The sequence below is a fragment of the Indicator indicator genome, chromosome 1 (genome assembly GCF_027791375.1).
Source record: "Indicator indicator isolate 239-I01 chromosome 1, UM_Iind_1.1, whole genome shotgun sequence".
Taxonomy (NCBI): Eukaryota; Metazoa; Chordata; class Aves; order Piciformes; family Indicatoridae; genus Indicator; species Indicator indicator.
Window position 1 is genome coordinate 25,897,334 of NC_072010.1, and position 23,647 is coordinate 25,920,980.

Here is a 23,647-nt window from a genome sequence, read left to right on the forward strand (position 1 = left end):
TCTGATGTGTCAGTCACTCCACCCAGCTTTCTGTCATCAGCAAACTTGCTGACAGTGCACTCTGTTCCCTCATCCAGGTCATTGCTGAATATATTGAATAGTACTGGTCCCAGTACTGACCCCTGAGGGACTCCACTAGACAGAGGCCTCCAACTAGACTCCATCCCATTGATCAGAACTCTTTGACTGCTTTCCTTCAACCACTGCACAATCCACCTCACTACCTGATCATCGAGACCACACTGCCTCAGTTTAATTGCAAGGATGCTGTGGGTGACAGTGTCAAATTTTAAGACTACTGTAATTCTTAATGGTCTTCTAGATGCAAAAGCATAGTCTGCCTAATCTTTGAAGTTTTGTCTTAGGTGCATAGATGTTCCTAACGTAAAAGAATCACAATCATTATTATTAGCACACATTGGTACAGTATTATTTATTGATTACATTGTGTGATCTCACTTTTGTCATAATCCAAATGTACTGACCACCATTCAAACCACTTTTTGTCTTTTTTCGTGAAGAAATAAGCAGTGATAGAGATGTGAGAGTGCATGAAACAGCTAGACACAGTTGAAATAATATTGGGATACTCCATAGATAACATAACAGACAAAAAAGGAAGAGAGCAGGTATGTCTGTAGTTTAAAACTAAGTAGCCTGGCCTGGCCTATGCTCATACTGCTTAAGGTTAGCACCCCCTAGAGCCGAATGTCCTCATTCATCCTACATAGCACTTAGACCAGGTCTTCAACTGAAGCCTATACAGTTCCTGTTTCACCTTAAGAGATCATTATTGTTCTGTCTGTTTAGTTCAGACTAATTGAATAATTGTGGACTACCCACTGTAATGATGTGGTCTGTGTGTACTGGGGTATGGCATGAAAGCACCTGCAGAAATTTCTTGGGTAACATTGGAAAGAGTTCAAGTTGATTCAGACTCATCGATGTACTTTCAGCTAACTGTACCTTGGACAATGCCTGTACATTTTCTGCATGGAAGTTAGAGTGAGCCAATAAAAGAGTGGCAACCAAGCTAAGGATTTGAGTGCCATGGGCAGTCAAGCCCCAGTGTTCAGGCATGTTCCCTGATCACTTCTTTTTTGACATCTTGATTTGGACCCTGAAGACCTGCAGCATAGCCAGGTTATCTGAAATTTGGCTCATTTTGCGTAATGTGCTGTCTAAAAGATACAGCAAGTCCAAAGTTGCTCCCAAATGCATCAATTCTCTCAGTCTTTGGAGTAGAAAGGTCCATTAGAAGGGTGGGAAGTACATCTGGGGTCACCAGCAGTTTCAGCCAGCTGATTTGAATCATCTGCTGCATGTCTAAAAGTTTCCTTTTTCTGTAAAGCAGCCAGAGACTTGCGTTGATTTTTTTAATATCTTTTCCCTGAGTATTGGCAAGAGATTTGTTTATAGGTTGAATTAGCATTCTCTGGGAATCCATTTGAAGTCCCTTGTAGGTGGTTTTAGTGTGTAAATGGGCACAGAGAATGTGAATGCTTCTTACTACAGACAAATATGACTAAGATGAAGATGGCATGAATGTAGCATTGCTCACGAATAGAGGCAGTTTAGATGATTTTTTTTTTTTTTATGTATAAAAACTACGCACAGCTGTCCCAAATAATACACCCAATGTATTGAAGTTAGTCTCTGTCTTTTCTCACCAAAATCAGGTGGCACAGAGTGGCTGAGAAACCTATTGATTTCACCTAAAGCCATTTGGAACTAGAAATCCTGCCTGGACCACAAATGGCTCAAAGATACTGCATTTGTACTGTGCTCCATTTATTCAGTAGTTTATTTGTTCAAAAAGATATCTACAGCTAGTAGACACTTGAAATCTGTGTGTTCAGTTTTGAAATTGCTTTGAAATTGTTTTGAATAGCTAATAGCTTCCAGGCAGTTAATGTAATACAGAAAAGTTCAGGAAGACCAAATTTGATTTCAGATGTTAAACACTTATAGTATTTTCTGATTTTAAAGAAGCTTGTTAAAATCATGAATGTTCACTTCTAATCCATATCTGAGGGAAGTTTTACACTTAAGTCTTAACAATAGAAATCTGAGCACTTGTCAGTAATAAAATACTAAAGTATATCTTCCAGCAGAGTTGATTTTAAAATTAAGACCAATTTTAAAGAGTACAATGGAGGTAACTTAAGTCTTTCAGATTATAACTTGCCAAAACATTTTTTGCCTTCAAGAATAGCAAGGAGATTATTAAAAGTATGAATATCCACTCTGAAGCCTTGATCCAAGCTTATCTCTAAACAGAGGCCCCAGTACTTCTGTCTTCCCATGCCACACACCCATATTAAACAGTAGCTCAGAGTAAGTGATTTCCTTCCTTCACAGATGGTAGAACACACCAAATGAGGTGAGAACAGAATTCAAATCTTATAGGTGTAAGGTTTAATAATCATGGCTTTCACCTCTAATAATCATGACTTTCATTGCACTGCTTTAAGGTGCCAGACACTAACCTGAGGGTAAAATGTCTAGAAATGTCACATACTTAATATAAGAATCTCTGAAATTAAGTGTTTCCCTGATGTTGCAAGAAAGAGAATCCCAGACTCTGTGTCAATTTGACACAAAGAGAAACAGTTCTTCCTGATCCTAAACAGACCTGTCAGATCTTTGCATCCTGAAATACATTTCCTCCATGCTGATAAAAAGACCAAAGTGATTTTTAATAGAGCAGGCAACTTTCGATGTGGACTGCAGAAACAAGGAGTTGCTTCTAATTATCCTGACAAATAAGATATCAGCAATATTTAAAACCATGTTATTTATGCTGCAGTTTCATTATACATTTCGTAGTATTTGGTGGTCTTAATTTAGGTATCTGATTGACATCTTCAGTCTCAGTCCAATCTTAATCTATTTTTCCTTCCTCTTAAGTGGGATTTGTCTAAGTTCTGATGTCACGAAGACTTAGAAACATGATGCACTTTTCATTCCAGTGTATGAAAAACATGTAAGGGATATTAATAGTCTTCTGGAATTTTAATAGAATTTCAAATATTTGGTAATCTCCTTATTTTTTTTTTTGAGGCATTGAAACTGGAATATCTGTATTTAATGATAAAATGGTATCAATATGAGTTTAAGTCTAGACTTTTTAGTGATAGTCTATTGTCCATATTGAGATGGCTGCTAAAATCATACTTGAAATATACTTCTATAAAGAACTTTTCCTTTCAATATAAATAGCAAGCTTTTTACATAGAATTTGTTCATGCTTTCACAAATGCAGTAAAGTTTGGATAAAATTAAATTTTTCATGCCAACTCATTTGGCAATTGCATTAAAATAGTTTCATTACATTTTTTTTCCATTTTAACTAAATCTGCTGAAGTGGCTTATTTTAGGTACATCAAATACAAAAGTTGATTTTGATTTTTCTTATTTTAGATTATTATGTCATGCAATGAAAGACCATATAGTACGTGTCGCAAATGAAGCAGAGTTTATTTTAAACAGACAAAGAGCTGAAGATGTCCACAAACATGCTGAGTTTGAGGTAAGCCTGGGAGTCAATGCATTTCTGCTTCTCTGTTTTCACTCAGTTGTCACCTAGAAAGAATTTATATTGAAGGCATTTCAAAACTAGTTTTTTAAAAGCTTTGGTAAATGTCAAACACAAGAAACAGGTTTAATTTCTCATCTCCTCATTGAAATTAATGAAAACATTTACAGCTTGAAGAGATCCCTTAATCAGAATGTCTAAAAACATTTCTTCACAAAGAACTTTTTTGATTTATTGTAAATAGTACGGCAAATCACATTAGTAATTATCTTTCTTGGATTTTATTAGCAGTATATATGATTTCAATAAGAAAGGAAAGCAATTGATATGCTTAAGACACTTCACAAAAAAAAGAATGAATAGAAATGTTTCGTTAAACAGAATTAGTATTTTAAGGTAATTTTGTTAGAACATTTTGGAGTACCTTAGAACATTTATTTCCTATAATTGATGTGTTGAAATATAATATTACATATCTTTCTTGCTAGTTAGGGATCATTAACTATTGACAGTAAGATAGCATTTGAAATCTCTATTCTCCTTAAGTATTGAAAGAAGTAAAAGATCAGCCATTTCCCATGTCTCTTTAATGTCTGTAATTCTTAGTCCTAAAAAGAGTCAACGTTCATTAGCTTTTTTCCATCAAGGAGCACTGCAATTTAAATTGCATTACTTGAAAATTATACAAATATAGAAAAAAAAACCTCTTTTAAAAAACTCATTCAGATTAACAGGTTTTTGATTATTTATTTCGTATTTATTTTGTTCTTATTCAAAAACGTTTTATGCAAAAGGGATGGGGTAAAGTTATCATTTCATGTTTGGTATGACTTTATCAGATGTGGTTTTGCATTTTTATGGTGTTTTATAGAACATTTCAGCATCATTGTTTGTTATTTCCAAACCTGTCTGTGCTTGCATTCATTCGTGTGTATGTGAGTATATATTCCCAAACATACATTTCCACGTTTTAATGCTCAAGTGACTTAAAATTAGAATTAACTTAGTATTGGTAATAATAAAAAGCTATATCAATTTATTCATCTGTCAGAAAATGTCAACAAGCATCTGATGGCTAGAAATAGGATCCAGTTTTGATGAGGTTCTTATCTCCTTGAAACAGCTTTCTTAAATGTGCACTTTGATGTCCTAGTTCTTGCGCTCCTTGTCCTAGCGGAAAAGTGTGACATGGAGATATCTGTTGTCAATTTGTGTACACGTAACCTTTACTTCATTTTGTCAGAGCAGCCAGAAGACACTTGTCATGTGGGATTGCAACAACTTTATTACCAAGCATATAGTGGATATTTTGAACTTAGATAAAATCACATTTACAATTAAGTGTGTGGCAGAGTGAAGTTTTATATTGCCTCAATAATAAATAACGTTTGATATTTATCAGGGCATCATGCAGTAACCTAAGATGACAATAGAAGATTGAGTTATCTGCTCTTTGAAGAATACATTGAGGTATAAGGTCTGTCAGAACTCTAGACAAAATGAGAATATTCAATTAACTTCCAGCTTCTGTTAGCAAATAGGATTTAGAATAATAACTAAATTCCCTAAAGGAATAGCCTTAAGTCAGTCTTATTGTCTGGTAAGGAAACCAACACATTTTTTCATATATGAAAATTTTCATTATATTTGTCACGTGAAAAACTTCAGCTACACGTTTTAGATGAGTAAGACAAAATCTGCAAGTCATAAAAGAAAATTATGAAATGTAGCCTGTGTTAAATATGAAACTCAGATGTACTTAAGTAAGGTGATAGCTAAAGCCTGAAAGATTGTTTTATATATTGTCTTTAATAATGGTAGGTATATAACTGAACATTTTATTATTTGTCATCCTACTTGAAAGTAGTAGGGACAAAGAGATTTCTGGTAGTTCTCTGTTGCATAATTGTAAATCTGTCATTTTGTTTTAATAAGCTGTATTGGTATATGTTCTGGGGTTTAATACATGTTAATCATTGCTCTCAACCAGAGAAGTGAGTAGCTATTTTATTTTTACTTTTTAAACTTTAATTGAATCATTATGGGTGAAATTTTTTGGCCCAAGCTGCACCAAGTTACTGTGTCACCTGCATAGTGAGGAGGCCCTGGCCCAGCATCTGAATTTTATCCTGTGACTCTGGTTGCAGTCAGGACCAAGGAAATTCCTCCCAGAATGGGTGCTTCACAGTTAACTTCCATTTTGTTAACCTTTGCAATTGTTCAGGAAGAAAAATGAAAATTTAATTTTACTGTCCAATGAGCTGGTGAAGTATTAACCTCATTACTAAGGCAGATCATTGTACTAATTGGTGCTTCCCTGTACAAGAAGATAAATTGAAAGATGAATTAACCCTTTATGAATTAGTGTAACGATTGTTCTTTTCTAGATAGATTACTTGAAATAATGGCTGTAACACAAAGGAAAGACCACTGTTAAAATCTTACTGAATGCTAATGAGATCTATACTAAAATGGCAGTGTGCAGAAATATGAAGAATAAAGTACAATTTAGTATTTTAACTACTCTTGAATACTAAAAAGTAGGATTCTATTCAGCGTTGTGTCACAGCACTGAATGTTGGTTAAATGTTCCAAAATGGTGCACAATAATTTTGCATGGAAAAATGTATCTAAACAGGTGATTTTAAAATTAGTTATTTGGAAAATAATCTAGCCTTTTTAATTTATACCTAGAAAATTATACTCAAAATGGATTTAAGTAGTATGGCTACATGTGCTTTCTTCAAACATTTTGGAAGTATCTTTACTAGGAGGAGAAACTGAATTTAAACTTAACATCATTTTGAGAAAAGAAATGGAAAAATCATATTGTGCTTACTATACATAAAGAAAGGATTTGTCAGAAGTAAAATACACTATAGAGTTTTAGAAATGACTTTGCATGAATATCAATTACCACAGCATTATTTTAGAGGAAATGTGATAAAAACATTAAATCTTTTCAAATTTAGGAGATGAGCAATTTTTTTTCAACCATTAGCATTTTTTAGAAGTGGTAGCAGCATATTATGAAAAGTTTTGCTATTGTGCTATGAAATGGAAAATATAATTGTTAATTTCATAGTTAAAGGAGTTTCTCTTTAGCATTCATAATAACCAAATTAACAAATGGCTTTTTAATTGAGGGTTTGTTACAATAAAAAAAATAAATTAAACAACAACAATAATAAACAAAACAAACAAAACCACAAAAGAAATCCCAACACAGCTTTTTTTTTTCCTGATTTTTTTGTCCCCTGTATATTATGCTATGTGTGCTATACCTGTATTTTATACCAGAGAACACAGGAAGCTTTACAAATAAAGACAAACTTTTAAGGCATATCCATGGACATACATACACAGGATGTATAGCTCAATGGTTTTAATTATATTTCTGTGGCCTTTGATCCTGAGTTTTCAATTTTTGCATGTTCTGACAGTGATTTTTCAGGGATAACACATAGTACTAGAACCATTTCATTGAATGGTGTGTCCTATTCCTCTTTAAAATATTTTAATTAATTCTCATAATATTTAAAGTGTGTTAGTTATCATTCTAAGATGATTCTAAATAGCCTGTTTTTTATGAAGTTGATATGCTTTCATCCCTAGTCACAGTGTGCTCAGTATGCTGCTGACAGAAGAGAGGAGGAGAAGATGTGTGATCATCTTATCAGTGCTGCAAAGCATCGTGATCATGTTACAGCCAATCAATTGAAACAGAAGATACTCAACATACTGACAAATAAGCACGGTGCCTGGGGAGCTGTTTCTCACAGGTAAGCTGCAAACCTAAAATGTGTAGTTTTTTAAATGTTACTTTTGAAGTTTAAGAGAGGCAGTCATTGTGTAACAGAAATATGAGTGTACAAGGAGCTAGTATTGATAAAACAAATTTTCTCTAAGTCTTTTCATAGAATGTGTTGGGTTGGAAGGGACCTTAAAGGCCATCTAGTTCCAGACTGGTAAGATTCACTAGTAAGATTAGTCTTAACTCACGTACAACAAAACAGTAGTCAGTGCCAGCCAGGCACAAACTATTTATGCCTAAAGCAAAACTTACATTTTACTTAATTGTAGCGTATACAAAACTGAACAAAACCAAAGTGCAGCTCAATTCTGCCAGTACTCTTTTTTAAAAAAATTAATTAACACAGGAATCACCATCAAAATATATAATTTCTACAGTATCTAAGAAATATCATAGTATTTGAGGTTTTAATCAGAGCTATATTGAGTACTAGTTTTAAAAGTTTGTTCTATTAAACACAGAGGTGAAATTAAACATTTTCATATATCATGCTGAAAAACAGAGCCTTGCTCTTCTGAATCACAAAAATAGCCAGTGGCTAAGGTGCTGACCCTCATGTGGAAGACTTGAGCTGAAATTGCTCCCTTCCTTCATTCAGAGCAAGGTCTTGAACCTGGATGTGCCATGTGAGTGCCCTGCCTGCAAAACTAGAGACAGCCAAATCTCTCTTCTTTTGCATTCTAGCCACTAGTATTTTATTATTTGTTCAGGGTAGGTATGCTCAAACAAGAAATCAAGGAAGATCTGCTTCCAAATATCCAGATTTTTACAGTTTGATTTTCTATTAACAGACAGAGCAGAACAGAAAGTTCCATTTTAGCTCTAAAAAACCCTTTCAGTAAAATATAATCGAGCCTGATAGACTAAGACATACACAAACACTTTTCTCTAGATAAATATTTTCCTTTCAAAAAATCTATTTTGATTTAACTTGAATAGATATCAAGTGCTTAAACCTGTTAGAAAAGTTGCAAAGTAATAAATTTGACATAACAACGTTTAATAAATTGTAATGATGTTTAATAAATTACACATATACTGTTCTGTCTTTTTTTTTTTTTCAATTCTGTATATTTGGTTCCTACAGTTATATGATGTTTAAAAAAACTAATCTTTGTATCTTCCAAAGAAATCACTATTTTCTGGATGATTATAGGGGCGTGTTTATCTTTTAAGATGGTAGGAACTGTGGAAGTTAGGTGTTACAGAAACTCTGCAGTCTAACTCCACTTCCACTGGTGGAAATTACAAAAATGACAAGTGAAGATTGTGATATGGTTAATTTGAAACAGCCTTAGCCCATAATAGACACTTGTGTTATCTCTAGTTGAGGCTTAAAGCTGTGTATCTGGAGACTTGAACTTATTTTCCTTAAGTGCAATTTTCAGACCTTTTAATGACTTTGAATTTTTGAATAATGTTGTAAACTTGTGCAACAAGTGAATGACAGTGGATACTTCGCAGGCTTAAGTCATTAACATTTTTGGGCCAAATAGCTTTCCTCTCCTGGATTGTTGATGGCATCCTAAGTATGAACAGACCCCTGCTACTGCTTCTTTTTTTCTTTTCTCTTTAGCCCATGATAGTTTTTGATGGGCCATGAAGCGGCTTGACACCTGTGACAAATCTATCAAATTTCTTACATCAAGCAAAAGAAACTTTCATTTCATTCCTGCCATGCCACTTCCCAGCGTGTCTGCTTCTCAGTTATTTGCAGTGCTGCTTTCCCATTCTGGCACTTGCTGTGTTAGGTGCAGCTGTTGGCTTGGTTGTATTTTAGCTGCAGGCTGCTGCTTAACCTGGAGAATGAAGGACATTGTGACAGCACAGGTGTCCAAGTGGAGTTCTCCATTTGCAGAAGCCAATCAGGAAGCAAGTGGCCTTGTGCTGCAGATCTCACCATGTACCATGGTAGCTGTGTGATCCACCACACAAATGCACCTTCTGTCATAAGACCTAATGGACTGTGAATGGAAAGACTTAGGATGGCAGCAGATAGGGGGAGATGCCCACTAGGACAGCCTTTGAGCCTTTTTAAGGACCAAGGTCACTGGTTCTCAGTGGGCAAATTTAAAAGGCTTAAGCATAGAAAGTAGAGAGTAGTCTCATTAAACTACTTAGGCACAGAAGGCAAGACCTGTTGTTAATTAGGTAGCTCCTCCAATACTTTTTATATGATGGAAATTAAAATGGGTTCTAAAATTATGTATACCTCTGATCTTGGCTGGCAGAAGACACAACAGGCCTCAAGTTTCTATTTTTAATTCCTGACAAATAGTTACCACATTAGCAGTCTCTTTATAAACTGATGCTTCTGTGTGCTACAGGAGATACAGCCTGACTGGAATACAGAGTTACTTAAAAAAAAAATAATCCTAATAGGTTGACACTCCAGACCTCTAGACCTTTGTAGTGACTCCATCATTTCTGTTGGAAAGAGTGTTCGCAGTTCTGAAGGCACATTGCTTGTCTCCTGTCCACCTCATGAGCTGGAGACCATTCATTGAAACAGTAAATTAGAGAGATTGTTCTCAGACCAAGAAGGAGCAAGGGAAGAAGCAGGGGAAAAAGCAGAAAACCTCTCCTGTGTGATAAATACTTGGGCAATAGCAGTGTCTTTTCTTGGCTAGAATGGACAAATTAGGTAAAAAACTGTTAGGGTGAGAATGAGTGCAGTTGTTAAAAGCCTCAATTCTCTATTACATACACAATCTGCAGCTGCTGGTTTGCTAATAATTGTAGCATATAGTACATATATATGCATTTTTGTTTATCTCTCTTCAAGGTAAAGAACAATTTTTAAGGTGTTTAACATAGGTGCTCATGTTACACAATATTAAGGTCTCATTTTGTGAAATAGTACCCAGCTGTAGAGAAAATTTTCCCTTGCATTTCTGGTTCAACACAAGGAGCTTGTAAGCCTCTCCAGCATTTGTGACTATGTGCCTTGCTTATGCAGAAAGCAGCAACCAGCGTTTACTGTGTTTAATCTGTAGGTGTCACAAAGTTTACTCTTTGTTCTCACAAAAAGACTGTTAAGAAACATCAAAATTTAGCCCTGGGAGTTAAGGTCTAATGGAGAAACTCTGTAGTATTTGGAAATGATGAATTTTAAATGTGTCATCATAAACTCTTCTCAAAATGTCTGCAGAAACAAGAATGAAGTTTAATAGTGTGAGTCAACAAAGCACTATATAAAACTTTCTAAGTTATAGTTATGTAAAGATAGTTGAATTAAAAATTACATAAAATCATAGATTATTTGTATTTAAATTACCTTCTTAATTAGCTATTAATTTATGAAGGAGAAATTAATTATTTGCAAGTGCTTCATCGCATGAATAAATGCCTACAAACACAGTAGCACTGTACAACCTATCCCTGTCTATACATTAATCAATCAGTACAGTTCGAGTTGGTCTGAGAACCTATTTACTCTTACATCTCCTTCTCTCTAAAAATGGCGAATAATAATTTAAAAAACAAGCAAATAAAAAAAAAACACATTATTTTGTATTGCTTCTCCATGTTAACTTCTTTCCCCCTTCGCCTGTTAAGGCAAAAACCTAAGTTCTTTTGTGTGATTTCTTGCAGATGTGAGCATGAACTTTTCTACAACAAAAGGAAATTATTTTATTTTCTGCTACATATCCCAGATAAAGAATAACAGATTTCAAAATAAATCTTGTTTCTTTGTTATAGGTCATGTTTGTGCCTTTAAAGCAAACTACTTCTGTTTTCCTCATTTTGACAATTTGACACTTTTTTAGATATCTTCATAATATCTTACACTAAATATACTCTTTTCCCCTTTTTCAACTTCAGCATTTTACCAAAATTAGAATTCTGCATGTTTTCCCCATTCAGATGAGAAATCAAGTAGTTGGTTATTTCTTTGATGCACTGCCACTTATTCATAGTGAATATTCAGCATCCTATTTCCTTGAACTCAGGAAGAATCAAGGGTGTTTCATAGCTTAGCATTCAAAGATTCTTTAAGCCAACACTTACCCTTAACATTTTTTCAGGGTTACAGTCTTCATGTCACAGCATATGCTTCCTTCTGTCTTCTCTGTCAGCTTCATATGGTGACTCTCTTCTTCCCCATCTGCTTCTCTCCCCATACACGTCTTTCCTAAAAAAAAAAAAAAAAATCCAAAAAAAAAACCCAGAAAAGTTTAGTGAAACCTGTCTCTTTGAATTCCTGATAAACTATTTGCATGCCTGTGTTTTAGACCATAATCCATGACCATGTGTATTGGAGTATTTTATTATTTCAGCTTCTTGATTTGATCAGATACCTCAATTTTTCAAAAAGTTGTATTCAAGAATATTGTGTGTATATATATATATATATATCTACCTTACAGTTTCTGCAGGTTTAAGCTAATCTAGGACAATACAAAGAGTTCTGAGTTCCAGTGTTCTAAATCTAATTATGAAATATTTTTCATATATATTTTCGCATGATCAGTTTCAATATACACAGAGGGTTTACTATAATGAGAAAAATGACATTTTAAAATGAGACTTTGTTCAATGAAGGAGGTTCCACCTGCATTAAAGCAGCTTTACCAAAAAAGCAAGTATACAAGGGCTTTTTCTGTTCAAATCCATCTTAGGTTAAACTAGACACCCATAACAAATTAATCATTCATGGTAGAGGGCAGAGCTGTCAAACTCATTCTGTGGTGAAGACCAAATTCGTCTGGGGAAACAGGCTGGAAATAAAAAGTTTCTTGCTAGACAGCTAGTTTTGCCTCTCATGGCAGCATGTGCTTCTGCAGGGATTGGGTTCTGCTGGGGGCCAGGGGAAGAGACTGGAAAGAGAACTCTACTTTTTTTAGCCTATGTGCCTTGGCAGTTAAGTTGATTGTAGGATGCTGTAGTTTACAGCGAGGAAGACCAGAATGCAGGAATATAGTAAGGAGTTTCCCTTACAACCAGCCTTTGTCATGCCCTGACTCCATTGCTATACTAGCTGCTGCCTTAGGAAGTTCAGAGAGATACAGAACCTATCCTGTCCTCTGCTGCAAATCAGCTTCATCTGTTTTAGCTATTCATTCATTTCTGACTCATTTTAACTGCTAGACAAAAATTACAAAGGGAGCTTTACAACAGTGGAAAAATATAGGACCAGATCCTGTTTACTAGATTCAGAAGTGTGTTTGACATGTGTGCTGTTAGAGGGTCTGTTGTACATACTCTGTAAGAATTATGAATTTTGTCTGTTTCTGGAATTGGCAGAATCACTTTCTCTTTGCATAATAGATCCCTACAGATCGATCTGGTGGAAATTTTCAGCTCATTCATTAGCTACCCTGATTACAAGTTCCAAATGTCATTATAGCAAAACATTAAGAAAATGTTTTTCTGTCTTTTATTGTTCAAATTTGCAGTGTTTGACTGTACTACTTGAGATACCTTGAGATCAGCAAATGTGTCAGCATTATTCACTTTTTAGGTATAGTCACCCTTCTGTAGAGGTAATTAAACGTAAATGTGAGTTTGACAATTTTTCTAACCTTATTGATCTTTTGTAGTAGCTTATTATTTCAATCACCTGCTTACTTGTCTTGCTTTGCTTTCAACTTTATGCTGCACGTGCTGCTCTGCACCTATTCTGTTACATCCTCTACCGTTATGTACCCTCTTCCTTCCTCACTCCTGTGAGGTGCTGTGGCATTTGATGAGCACAATGGATAAAGGAGGATAGAAGAATTCTGTATGCTTTTCTAGTAACAGGAAGTTAGATCTAGGATGCTATTGGCAGTACAGAGAAACCTGCCCATAAAGGAGTATTGTGTAACCAGAGATGGGCATGGTTTGCTTATGTGAGGTGTATTCAGTTCTGTACTTGAGCAAAGTTATTCAGTTATTTTAAACTATGGTGGTGTTCATGATGGATTTTTTTCCCACAATAAGAGCTATTTATTTAGAGGAAAGCTAATTTTGACAAACTGAGAGGGACTTCTGCTCCCTCTTAAGTAAATCAGCGAACGTGCACATGCAGCCATTCAGCTTTCAGGATACTGGTCACAAGAAGAACCATAACGGTTCAGAGCAGCAGTCCTTCTAGCCCTGTAACCTATCTTCAGTTGTAAATGAACACTTATGAAACAGGAAGATAGGATAAGTAGACACAATAGATCTAATACTCATGCAGATTCCTTGAATTTGCAGCTCAGGATTTTCTGAGGAATCTCAAACAGTCTCAGTTTTGAAGTTTTAACACCTCAGCAGGGCTTCAAAGTCCAACTTCCTTTTTTAATGTTTTTCTCCTAGTTCCCACAGTGGAGATAGCCTCTGAAGTGGGTGTCAGTAGAATGGACCAGCAGTTGCTGTATTGGACAATATTCCTAGCACTTATGCTCTTTCTTTTCCTGCTACCCATTTCAATGGAGGTATGACACTCAGTGGAAACCGTGAGAAAAGAATTTCTCATTAGGCAGATAACACTTCCCTCACACGGTTCTCTGTTTTCTTCCCGTGTCTATCTAGTAATACCTGTGAAATATAGCAGTGGGTTTCCCATCTTCCACATATGTAAGAATAGAAAGCAAAGAATTAAAAAGGAATGAAAGCCACAGATTAGAAGATTCTGAAAAAGTAGGTTTTCTGGTTTTGTGAAGGTCTTTTTTTGATCAAAAATGAAAATTCTTTTTTCTTTTTTTCTATTTGGTGACACAAATGGCTGAGAAACATTATATTATTAAGTCATAGTAAGCTGTCGTAGTACTTATACAGTCCAGGATTCTTTCCCATGTGATGATTCAAGTAGATTACAGGACATCAATGCAAAACTGGACAAAATGTTATGTGGTTGTGTTGGGTTCTTTTCTAAGTGAAATGTCTGTAGTATTTTGACATACTTTTCAAATGTTTTTGTTGGAAATACCATAAATGCAAAGTTTAATCAGAAGTGAAAACCCCATAAAGCCGTTTGAATTCCCCTCCTCTCAAAACCATAACGCCTTTTCTTTTTTAGTTAAAACATATTTATGCCCATTTATGTGTTCATAAGATGATTTAAGGTATTCAGAGGTCTGTAAAGGAACAGAATACAAAGGAACAGGCTGCCCAGAGAGATTATGGAGTCTTCTCTGGAGACATTCAAAGCCTACCTGGATGCGTTCCTGTGTGACCTATTCTAGGTGATCCTTCTCTGGCAGGGTGGTTGGACTTAGATGATCTTTCAAGGTCCTTTCCAAATCCTAACATTCTGTGAATCTGTGGTTAATTAACATCAGCCTCAGGCTCTGAGGCAGGCATATTCTAGCACACCCCTATCACATGCTTTGCACAGAATTATTGAACGGTTTGAGCTGGAAGGGACCTTGAATATCATCTTGTTTCAAACCCCCTTCCATGGGCAGGGACACCTTCCACAAGACTAGGTTGCTTGAAGATCCATGCAACCTGGCGTTGAACACTTCCAGAGAGGGGGCATCCACACCTTCTCCAGGCAGCTTGTTAAAATGCCTCATCACCCTTACAAGGAAGAGACTTCTTCCTTATATCTGATCTAAATCTACCCTCTTTCATTTTGAAACCATTACACCTTGTCCTATCACTGCATGCCCTGATAGAGTACCTTGCCATCTCTTTCCTGTAGGCCCCCTTTGAGTACTGGAAGGCTGCTATAGGGTCCCTTCGGAACCCTTTCTTCTGCAGCCTGAACAACCCCAATTCTCTCAGCCTGTCTTTGTAGCAGAGGTGCTCTGATCATCTTCATGGATCTCTTCTGGACCCACTCTGACTTGTCCATGTTCTTGTGCTGCAGGCTCCGGAACTGGACACAGTACTCCGGGTGAGGTCTTAAAAGGCAGAGAGGATAGGATTGGCATTCTGGATTGCTAGCATGCATTGCCAGGTCATGTTGAGCTTCTACTCAGCCAACACCCCCAAGTCCTTCTCTACTGGGCTACGCTCTATCCATTCTCTGCCCAGCCTGTATTTTTCCTTGGCATTGCCCTGACCCTGTGCAGAACCTTGTACTTGGCATTGTTGAACTTCATGAGGTTGGCATTGGCCCACCTCTCAAGCCTGTCATGATCCCTCTGAATGGCATCCCTTCCCTCCAGGATGTCATATGCACCACACAGCTTGCTGTCAGTGGCAAACCTGTTGAGAATGCACTCAAACTCACTGTCCACATGGCTGACAAATATGGTAAACAGTATCAGTCTCAGGACCAGCTCATTAGGAACACCAGTCATCAGAGTCTCCACTGAGATGCTGAGCCATTGACCATCACTCTGAGTGCAATCATCAAGCCAATTCCTTATCCACCAAGTGGTCCATCCATCAAATCCATGTCTTCCCAGTTCAGGGACCAGGATGTCATGGGAGGCAGTGTCAAGTACTTTGTACAAGTCCAGGTAGATGACATCAGTTGTTCCTCACTAGTCCATCAAGTGCTGTTACCCTTGTCATAGAAGGCCACCAAATTCATCAGGCACAATTTGCCATTGGTGAAGCCATGCTGACTGCCACCACTCACCTACTCATTTTTTCTTTCTGCTAATTGGCAATCACTTGCTCTGTTCTAATTGATTTTAGACTTATAAAAGTAATTTGGAATTGTTACTCTTCTGCACTATGCTTACAATTCTCACAACTTATTGTCACTGTGTTTTTTGTGGATTTTCTCTAATTCTTCAACCAAGTTTGCAATTAAATGATTAATACAACAGAATTCAGGAAACAACCCATACAGTCTCACTTGGAAATAGTCCCGATCTGGTCATAAACCTTTGATACTTGCTATAAATAATCTAGGTTTCAAACATTCATGTATCCATTTCCTATATTGTCATGTGTTTCTCTTAAGCTGTACAAGCAATAAATACTCTTGTTTTAAAAGATTACCATTCTGATTATTCTGTAGGTGAATAAACAAATAAAGAAAATGGCAAAGGTGTGAAGTAACTTATTTGTTCCTAATAAATTCATATTGCTTGTTTGAAATTACTTAGCTGATTAGCTAAGTCTTAGTTTTTAATGCATTCAGTGTGGTTTTCCCCTTTTAAGCCCAGAAAGCATTCTTTTCTAGTCACCTGGAATCAGATCTTCATGACTTCTCAGAGAATTAAGTCAAATCATCAGGGTTTGTTTTGTCCTCTTTTTTTTCTTGTTACATTTCCTTTTGATTATCTGAGTTTATTAGAGAGCTCTTGAGTACAGCCACATTCGTATTTTAATTCCACATCAGAATTGTAATTTGGAGTAAGTTTATTTAACAGGGTAAGTTTATTTTAACAAACGTGAAATTTTACATTTTTTAATTTCTTGAAATCTTTGCTCTGTAGCTTTAACATTTTCCCTTGGAAATAGGAACCCTGTTTCAGTGATTATTTTCATTCTAGATATATTTCCCTTTAGATATTCTTATGAAAAGAATCAAATCTAAAATACCGAACTTTAGCCGCTTTTCAACCTAGCATACACATGTATACAAAATATTAATCTTTTTATAACTCTTTTTTTAAGATCTATGATTTTAATAAATTAGCCTTCTATCACTGAGTTTGGCCTTTTTTCCATTTAGTTGTTTAAAAAACATAGAATTAAATGTCTCATGTCTCCATCCTTTTTCAGAGGGTGCGATAAATATTTTTCTGTTACATAACAAAGCACAGTACTACCTTTTTTTCCTTTTAACATTGCCCAGACTTTCAATAAATGTTTCATGCCTGTCTCTGAACTTCAGAGGAAGTAAACTATTATGTGCTGAACAAAAAGTACTTCTTTCTTGTTTTTCACAGGAACAATCACTGATTTGTCTTGGCAAGCTTTTGTGATGCCAGACTAAGACTTTTTAGTTCTGTATTTCTCATTTTCCTTATTGCAATTCGTAAGCAGCTAAGATATGTAATAAGCTGATTATTTTTTCTTGTCTTCTCAGTTTGGTTTTTTTCCTCTTCGTCCTCTCCCCCCAGGTAGGGGAACAAACTCTTAGAACTTGGAGCTGGTTTTTTGTTTTGTTTTGTTGTTTTTACTATTTTTGCTATTCTATGGTACGTCATCCTGCTTGAAACTAGTTTAGAGCTTTCCTAAATCAATGTGTCAATCGCACAGGTCATCTGATGGTAAAAAGAAAACATTTTATCTCTGCATAACAGGTTTTTGTTTCGGTTCATAGTTCAGTGTTTGAGGAAACCAAAGATCTCCTCTCAGCAGTATCTATTCTGTCCTTATTATTTGCAATTTTCATCTATCCATACCCTTACCATCAAGAAGAAATACTTTGTGCTTGTGCCTATTTCACTTTATCTCCTCTCACTCTGCAGCAATTTCTAATCTTCTTGAGGTCTTATCTTGCTGTATTGCTACAGGGGAGTGATAGGCAAGCGTGTGTGCAACTGCTGCTCCCAAGCACTGCACAGATATATTCCTTGTACCCTTTACAGACATAAAATATCTGACAATAACAGATTGCAGGCTTCTCCCAATATTTGTGCTCCTCAGTATATTGATATCTGTTGTCAATAATACAGGCTCTTGGTTTGCTTGTAAACTCCATTGCTCAAGAGTGTTATATTTTGAAGTCATCTGTCATGGCTGTGTTGTAGAGATAGGAGACTATTTATGTTTATGGCATTTTAAGTAACTCAGTAAGACCCTTTAGAATATACAGAAAAGGCTTGTTTACTGTCATCACTGCTCACTTAATCCTATGACCTTGACATGATAGTATGCCCATAAAGCTCCCTGCGGGTAGTTCAATAAAATAGACGAACATCAGAGTCTAATGATTGTTTCAGCTTCAGGAATATAGTGCCTTATGCCATAAGTATGTCTGAAACATTCAATAGCACTGAAACATTTAAAGCTCAGTAATGTAGCAAAATATCCGATTGTCGAAATTATTAGAAAATCCACCATAGTGCTTAAGGCACATGCACTTCTACTGTTCAATTTGAGAATGCTAACTGTTGTTTTAAATAATATTCTGTATACACGATGCAAATAGACTAAAATTTAAAATTATTTCTTATAATTTAAGTGTACTTATTTTTCAGATTCACATTCTTTTTTCCCTTCTCTCCTGATAGGAAATATTTATTGGGTAGTAGTGCTTTTTAGCTTCTTCACAGTCACAATCTGAAACCTAGGAAAGATTCATGTGTAAGAAATTTCTTTTGATGATATACTAGAAGTTATATTTGCACTTATGGTAGGAAGCAATAAAAGTGTACATAAAGAGGAAGCTAAATTTCACGTCTCTTAGGCCCAATTTAGAAATAGTGCTGGAGCCCATGGGATCCTTTGCTACAAGAGGGCCCTAATTTTTATGCATAATATATCTTGTGCTATGCGAAAACATGGGGGAAAGTAAAGCATGACGTATTTGCCTCATGGTGAGTGGAATTGTTGTTTTGATACTATTAAAAAATTGTATTTTTTTCAATGTATAGGTATTCCAGTTTCCAATTTCTATCAGCTATCAGTGCGTTATTTTCAGGTAGATAGTCTTTTATACTCTTTAGTACTCCAGCCTCTTGTATTTCCCTGAATAAAAAGTGATGTTTTCAAAGTTGATGACAGCTTAATAGTAGAGGAAATTTATTTAGTGACCAGTATTTTCAGTGGTAGAGTTTCATACTGAACTGTTGAGCTAAAAATTTATGAAAATTAATTGGGTGAAACCTGCCAGAAAAAAAGAGCAGCCATGAGAAAGGTGTTAGAGGTTTCCACTAGAACAAAATGGAATCTGCTATCCTTTCTGATTTAATCTCAATTGAGTATTGCTGAGAAGCATGAGAGACAATTAAAATAAAAAACACCCTACATTATTTGGCTAAAAGCCAGACAGGTTGAATAAGAAAAAAAAAAGTTTCACTAGAATAACCATGCTGTTCTTTCATAGTAGTTTTTCCATTTGAGATCATCATGAAGAGCTAATGAAACACTGTTTGTATACTTTTTGAGGACCCAGACAGACAAACTGTTAAATTTATCCCCTTTTCATTTTTCGCAGGCTTGGGATTAAAAAAATGTAATTGGAAACTTGTGGGAATGGCTACCAATGGCCTCAGTGAAAACTAAATTGGGTGTTAGATTTTAACCAAAAAAAAAATTACAAAGGTTTGAGGCCTGGTGGAATAAAACCGCAGTATTTAAATTAGTATAAAAGATGTTTTGGAATTTATGTACACATCAGTAGTGTTAGAATAACATTACCAATTGTCTTGAAAAACAAGGATATAACTTTTTACATACAAATTATGTTTTCGCATAAGAAAAACGTTCCTTTAGTGTACCAGATATACCGAGGCTTAGCTTTCAACTTATTTTTGGACTGATGATACTGCATATATTGCTGCTTCCATTTTGTGATGAATATGTTCTCTTCCCTGGAAATAAACAGATATGTTTCTTTCTGAGTGGATATCCAGTGAAGGCCAGGTACATAAATTTTTCTAATGTGTGTTGCAGAAGCTAAATCCACAGGTCATACATTGGGTTCTGGCTATGCTGTTCCTTGTATATCTGGATCATTTGATAATACTTAGCAGAGCTGTGAAGGGGTGTTATTACCAGCTCCACAGGGAAGTTCAAAAGGTTCTGCCGGACACCATCAAATTTTAAACAAAGACCTTTTCTTAGCAGTGTCCTGTTCTGAAAGTACTAGAATAGCTCCTTTATTTTGCAGTGACACAGTGACAAATTGCTAAGGGCAGCTCTCTCAATGCAATATTTATTTAGACGATTCCACTTCTTTAAAAGTAATCAACAAATTCTCAATTTGTGTATGATAAAACAAACAAACAAAAAAGAATGTACTTCTGAATTCTTGTTTTTTAGTATTAAGATCAAGAAAATATATTTACCTTTTCCCTTCTTTTGTTGAATTTCTCTTTTCACAATCCCCACAGTAAAGTTGCGGTGCTGCTGTTTTCTAGGAGACATACATTCTGTAGGAAAAAAATCCTTGCTGTTAAAATGAAAAGGCCAAAATGGATATTGCTTACAAGACAACTTCTACAGGTTCCTGTTGTTATTCATAATTTCCAAAACATATATAACAAGTTGAATCACAAGCAAGTTTTGTGGTAGTTTTTACTTAATAATTGGTTTTCTAGGTGCTGGTTTCTTAGATTCTCCACTGACTCTATTACTCAAATACTTTTCTCCCCATACTAGTTGGTGTTATCCATTGTAAAGGCAGAGCTTCTGCTGGTACTATTTCAACCCTATTAGAAATTCATAGCTAATATCATTACAGACAATAGAGAAGCATAAAGGTCAGTGAATGGTATAATTAGCATACATATAACTGAATGATGATGATTTTGGTTTGAGAAATTGCAGTTGTATACCAAGAGCAGATGAGTTGGCTTATGGAGAGGAAGGTATTCATACTACCTGACAAATACTATCCAACTGAGAAGGAGCTAGAGGTGTGACTGAAGAGTCATTTTATAAAACATTTGAGTTGAGACTTGGCAGACAACCAAATCTGGAAGGATTGGGAAGCAATGGTCCTTACTCCCCAGTTTTTATTCTTATGTCTGGCATGAACAGCGGAGCTACGAATTATCAGTCAAGCATTTGTGTTTCTTTTTGAGCAGTCTGAATTTCAAATCAGTAGCACCTTTTTGATTATTTTGAGAGTGGGGAAGAAAAAAACATGAGTGAATTTTCTCCTTTTCCATAACCATGTTCACCTCTCCTCACTTTACTCTGCTTAATATGGTAAAAAAAAAAAAATCAATTAGCAACAAAATGAAGACGTTTTAGTAATCCCACATCTGTGCAGAAAGATTAAAATTTGAAGTCCTTTATGAGTTGGAATATTTTTCAAGAATTCCAGGAATTCTTCTTTTCTTAATGAAAAGTCTAAATCCTGATATATCTTCTCATTTTACAGTTTGCATCAAGAAGGAACAAGACATTTAGGGTTGTTACCAGAATTTATGAAGGAGAGAAAGATTGCTGGTATATACCAGCATTTACTCATAACAATTTCCTTTCTTTTTGTTTTCTAAACCAGACAGCAATAATGAAGGTGGAACGTGATTTACAGGATTTATTGTCATGGGGTCTGTGGCTCCTTCCTCAGATTTTCCCCTAAATACAATTGTCATTGCAATTTCATTTACAGTATCTAGGTGTTACCTACCTTCCATAACTTTTCTGTAGACTTAGATCAATGAAATGTTTTTAAATGACACTGTACTGAGTGCACTCAGTGGTTTTTACTCTCTAGTATATGGGAAACAAGAGAATTTAACATGCATAATTTATCTGGATGTTTCCTGTACTGAGATCAAGAATTAAGAGGTACTATGAAATGTTGGTTTGTTTGTGTAGTGCATTAAATGACTGTGCTCTTGCATGCTTTTGTACCCTAGAATGAGTTAAATCACAGAGCATAGTTTTTGAGATTTTCTTCAGCACTGTTGCTTAATTACTTTGAGTTTTGAGGTTTAAATTATTTAATTATTTGTTTTACAAATTATGTACCTGGTCATATTTCTTGAGACATAGGAATAATTTCGTCTATGAGCTCGGGGATGAATGAGAGTTGTTTTTCCTGTGGGTCAAGAAAGCTATAGGAGTGAAAAAATGATGTGTTATTTCCATGATCTAAATGCTCTGCAGCAGCAGCTGAGCAACTCACTGTTATTCAATGCTACATTAACTTTTCCATTAATGCTGGTGCTGTAAAATATGAAGCCCTTAAGCACTGTGAAGTTGCTGCCTGATTTTATTCCTTTACATGGCTGCTGTATATTTGCATGCTACAACCATTATATGGATAATCACCATCATTACGTTTTAGAAGGTCACTCTCTTCTTGTTCAGAACATAGTTAGATACAGAAAAGCCTTAATAGGAGAAAGGATCTTAAAAATATTTGCTACAAATGCTGTCTTTTTCAGTTGTTTGCTGCTGTGATTATATCATAGCAGCTCAAGTGTCAAGATATGTTGCTTTTGTGGTTTTCTTTCTTCATTAAATAAAAAACAAAACTAAAAATAACCCAATAAAATAGAGACCATGAAAGACTTGTTCTTTTCACTAAAAAAAAAATTAGAGAAATTATTTTTCAGAAATTATTTAATGTTATTTTTCACCAGGATAATTTTTTGTTATGCAATAAGCATAATTATATTTTTTTTAAATGATGGATTATTTTTTAACTGAATCATGAAGAGAGATTTTAATTATATTTATTAAATTTTCCTGTAGTTTTAAATTTTTTCTTGAAAACATTTATGAATATGTATAGGATTAGTGGATTCATAAGCACCATTAGCAAATCAGAGCAGCAATTCATGGTACTTTCAAGCAAGACATACCAACCGTTCCATTCACTCTCCCCTACAGAATTTGCAGTACAGTTTGTATTGGAAAGCAAGATTCTTTCTTCAGCAATGAAGGCAGGCATTTTATGCCCTAAATAATGGAGTTATAGTCTTGATGGTGCCAGTGAGGTGACACCTCAGAACTGAATAAATCATTTCAGTCTTTATCCATTGTCCTTCTTTTCCCCATCCTTCATACACAAATTATGGCACATTATTAACAGAGTGATTTGAGATCTGCTGATGTAAAAAAGCCTCCTAAAAATAGTGCTTAATTAATATCTTATTTAAAGAGAAAATGTTCAAATATTTAGTGCCCTCCTTGCTTTAAACATACTTTAGTTATGAAGTTCTTTAATGAGGTTTTGCTGTGCTTCAGATTCACTCTGTCTGGTGATTTGATGGTTAAAATCATCAGCATCTGAATAATAAAAGGATGAGTTGTGTGATGGCTCATATAGCTATAGCTACATGGAGCCATTGCACCTGCACTTAAGGTCTGTTTCTGCAATTTTTGTAACAGGATCAAAAGGCATATCTGATCTGGCTACAAGGTCATTATTTCTGTGTTCAGGCCAGTTGTGTTTCTTCTCCATGGTTTTCTCTCCCGCCTCTCTATCCTAGAGAATTTTTGCGATACTAATATTCTAAATATTTTTCAAATTCAAGCATTTTGATTTTGGTATTATTTGCTATCAGGTAAACATAAGAAGATTAATTTAGTGCTAGAATGATAGAAATAACATTGTATATTTTATAAATAGACAGAATGTCCATATTGAGCCCTAAGACTGCAAAGAAATTGTATAAGAAAGTTTAGATTTTATTATATTCTTTCCATTGTGAAAACAGTGCTTTTATTTCAGGAATTTCTATTACTTGTTTAGCAATTATTTGGGATTTTTCACAGTCCTATTTAGTAATCACTAGTCTAGATGCACTATGTTACCAGCACATGGTCTGAGCGTGCATTTACTA

General features: G+C 35.3%; 1 protein-coding gene across 4 annotated transcripts in view; it reads left to right on the forward strand.

Moving 5' to 3' along the window:
- The window catches only part of NBEA (neurobeachin), a 486,311-nt gene that overhangs the window by 250,058 nt on the left and 212,606 nt on the right, over nucleotides 1-23,647 (forward strand). For all 4 annotated transcript variants that reach the window (XM_054387432.1, XM_054387415.1, XM_054387443.1 and 1 more), the window contains 2 exons: nucleotides 3,424-3,532; nucleotides 7,154-7,320. In XM_054387432.1, the coding sequence (XP_054243407.1) occupies nucleotides 3,424-3,532; nucleotides 7,154-7,320 (276 nt within the window). The remainder of the gene's footprint in view (nucleotides 1-3,423; nucleotides 3,533-7,153; nucleotides 7,321-23,647) is intronic.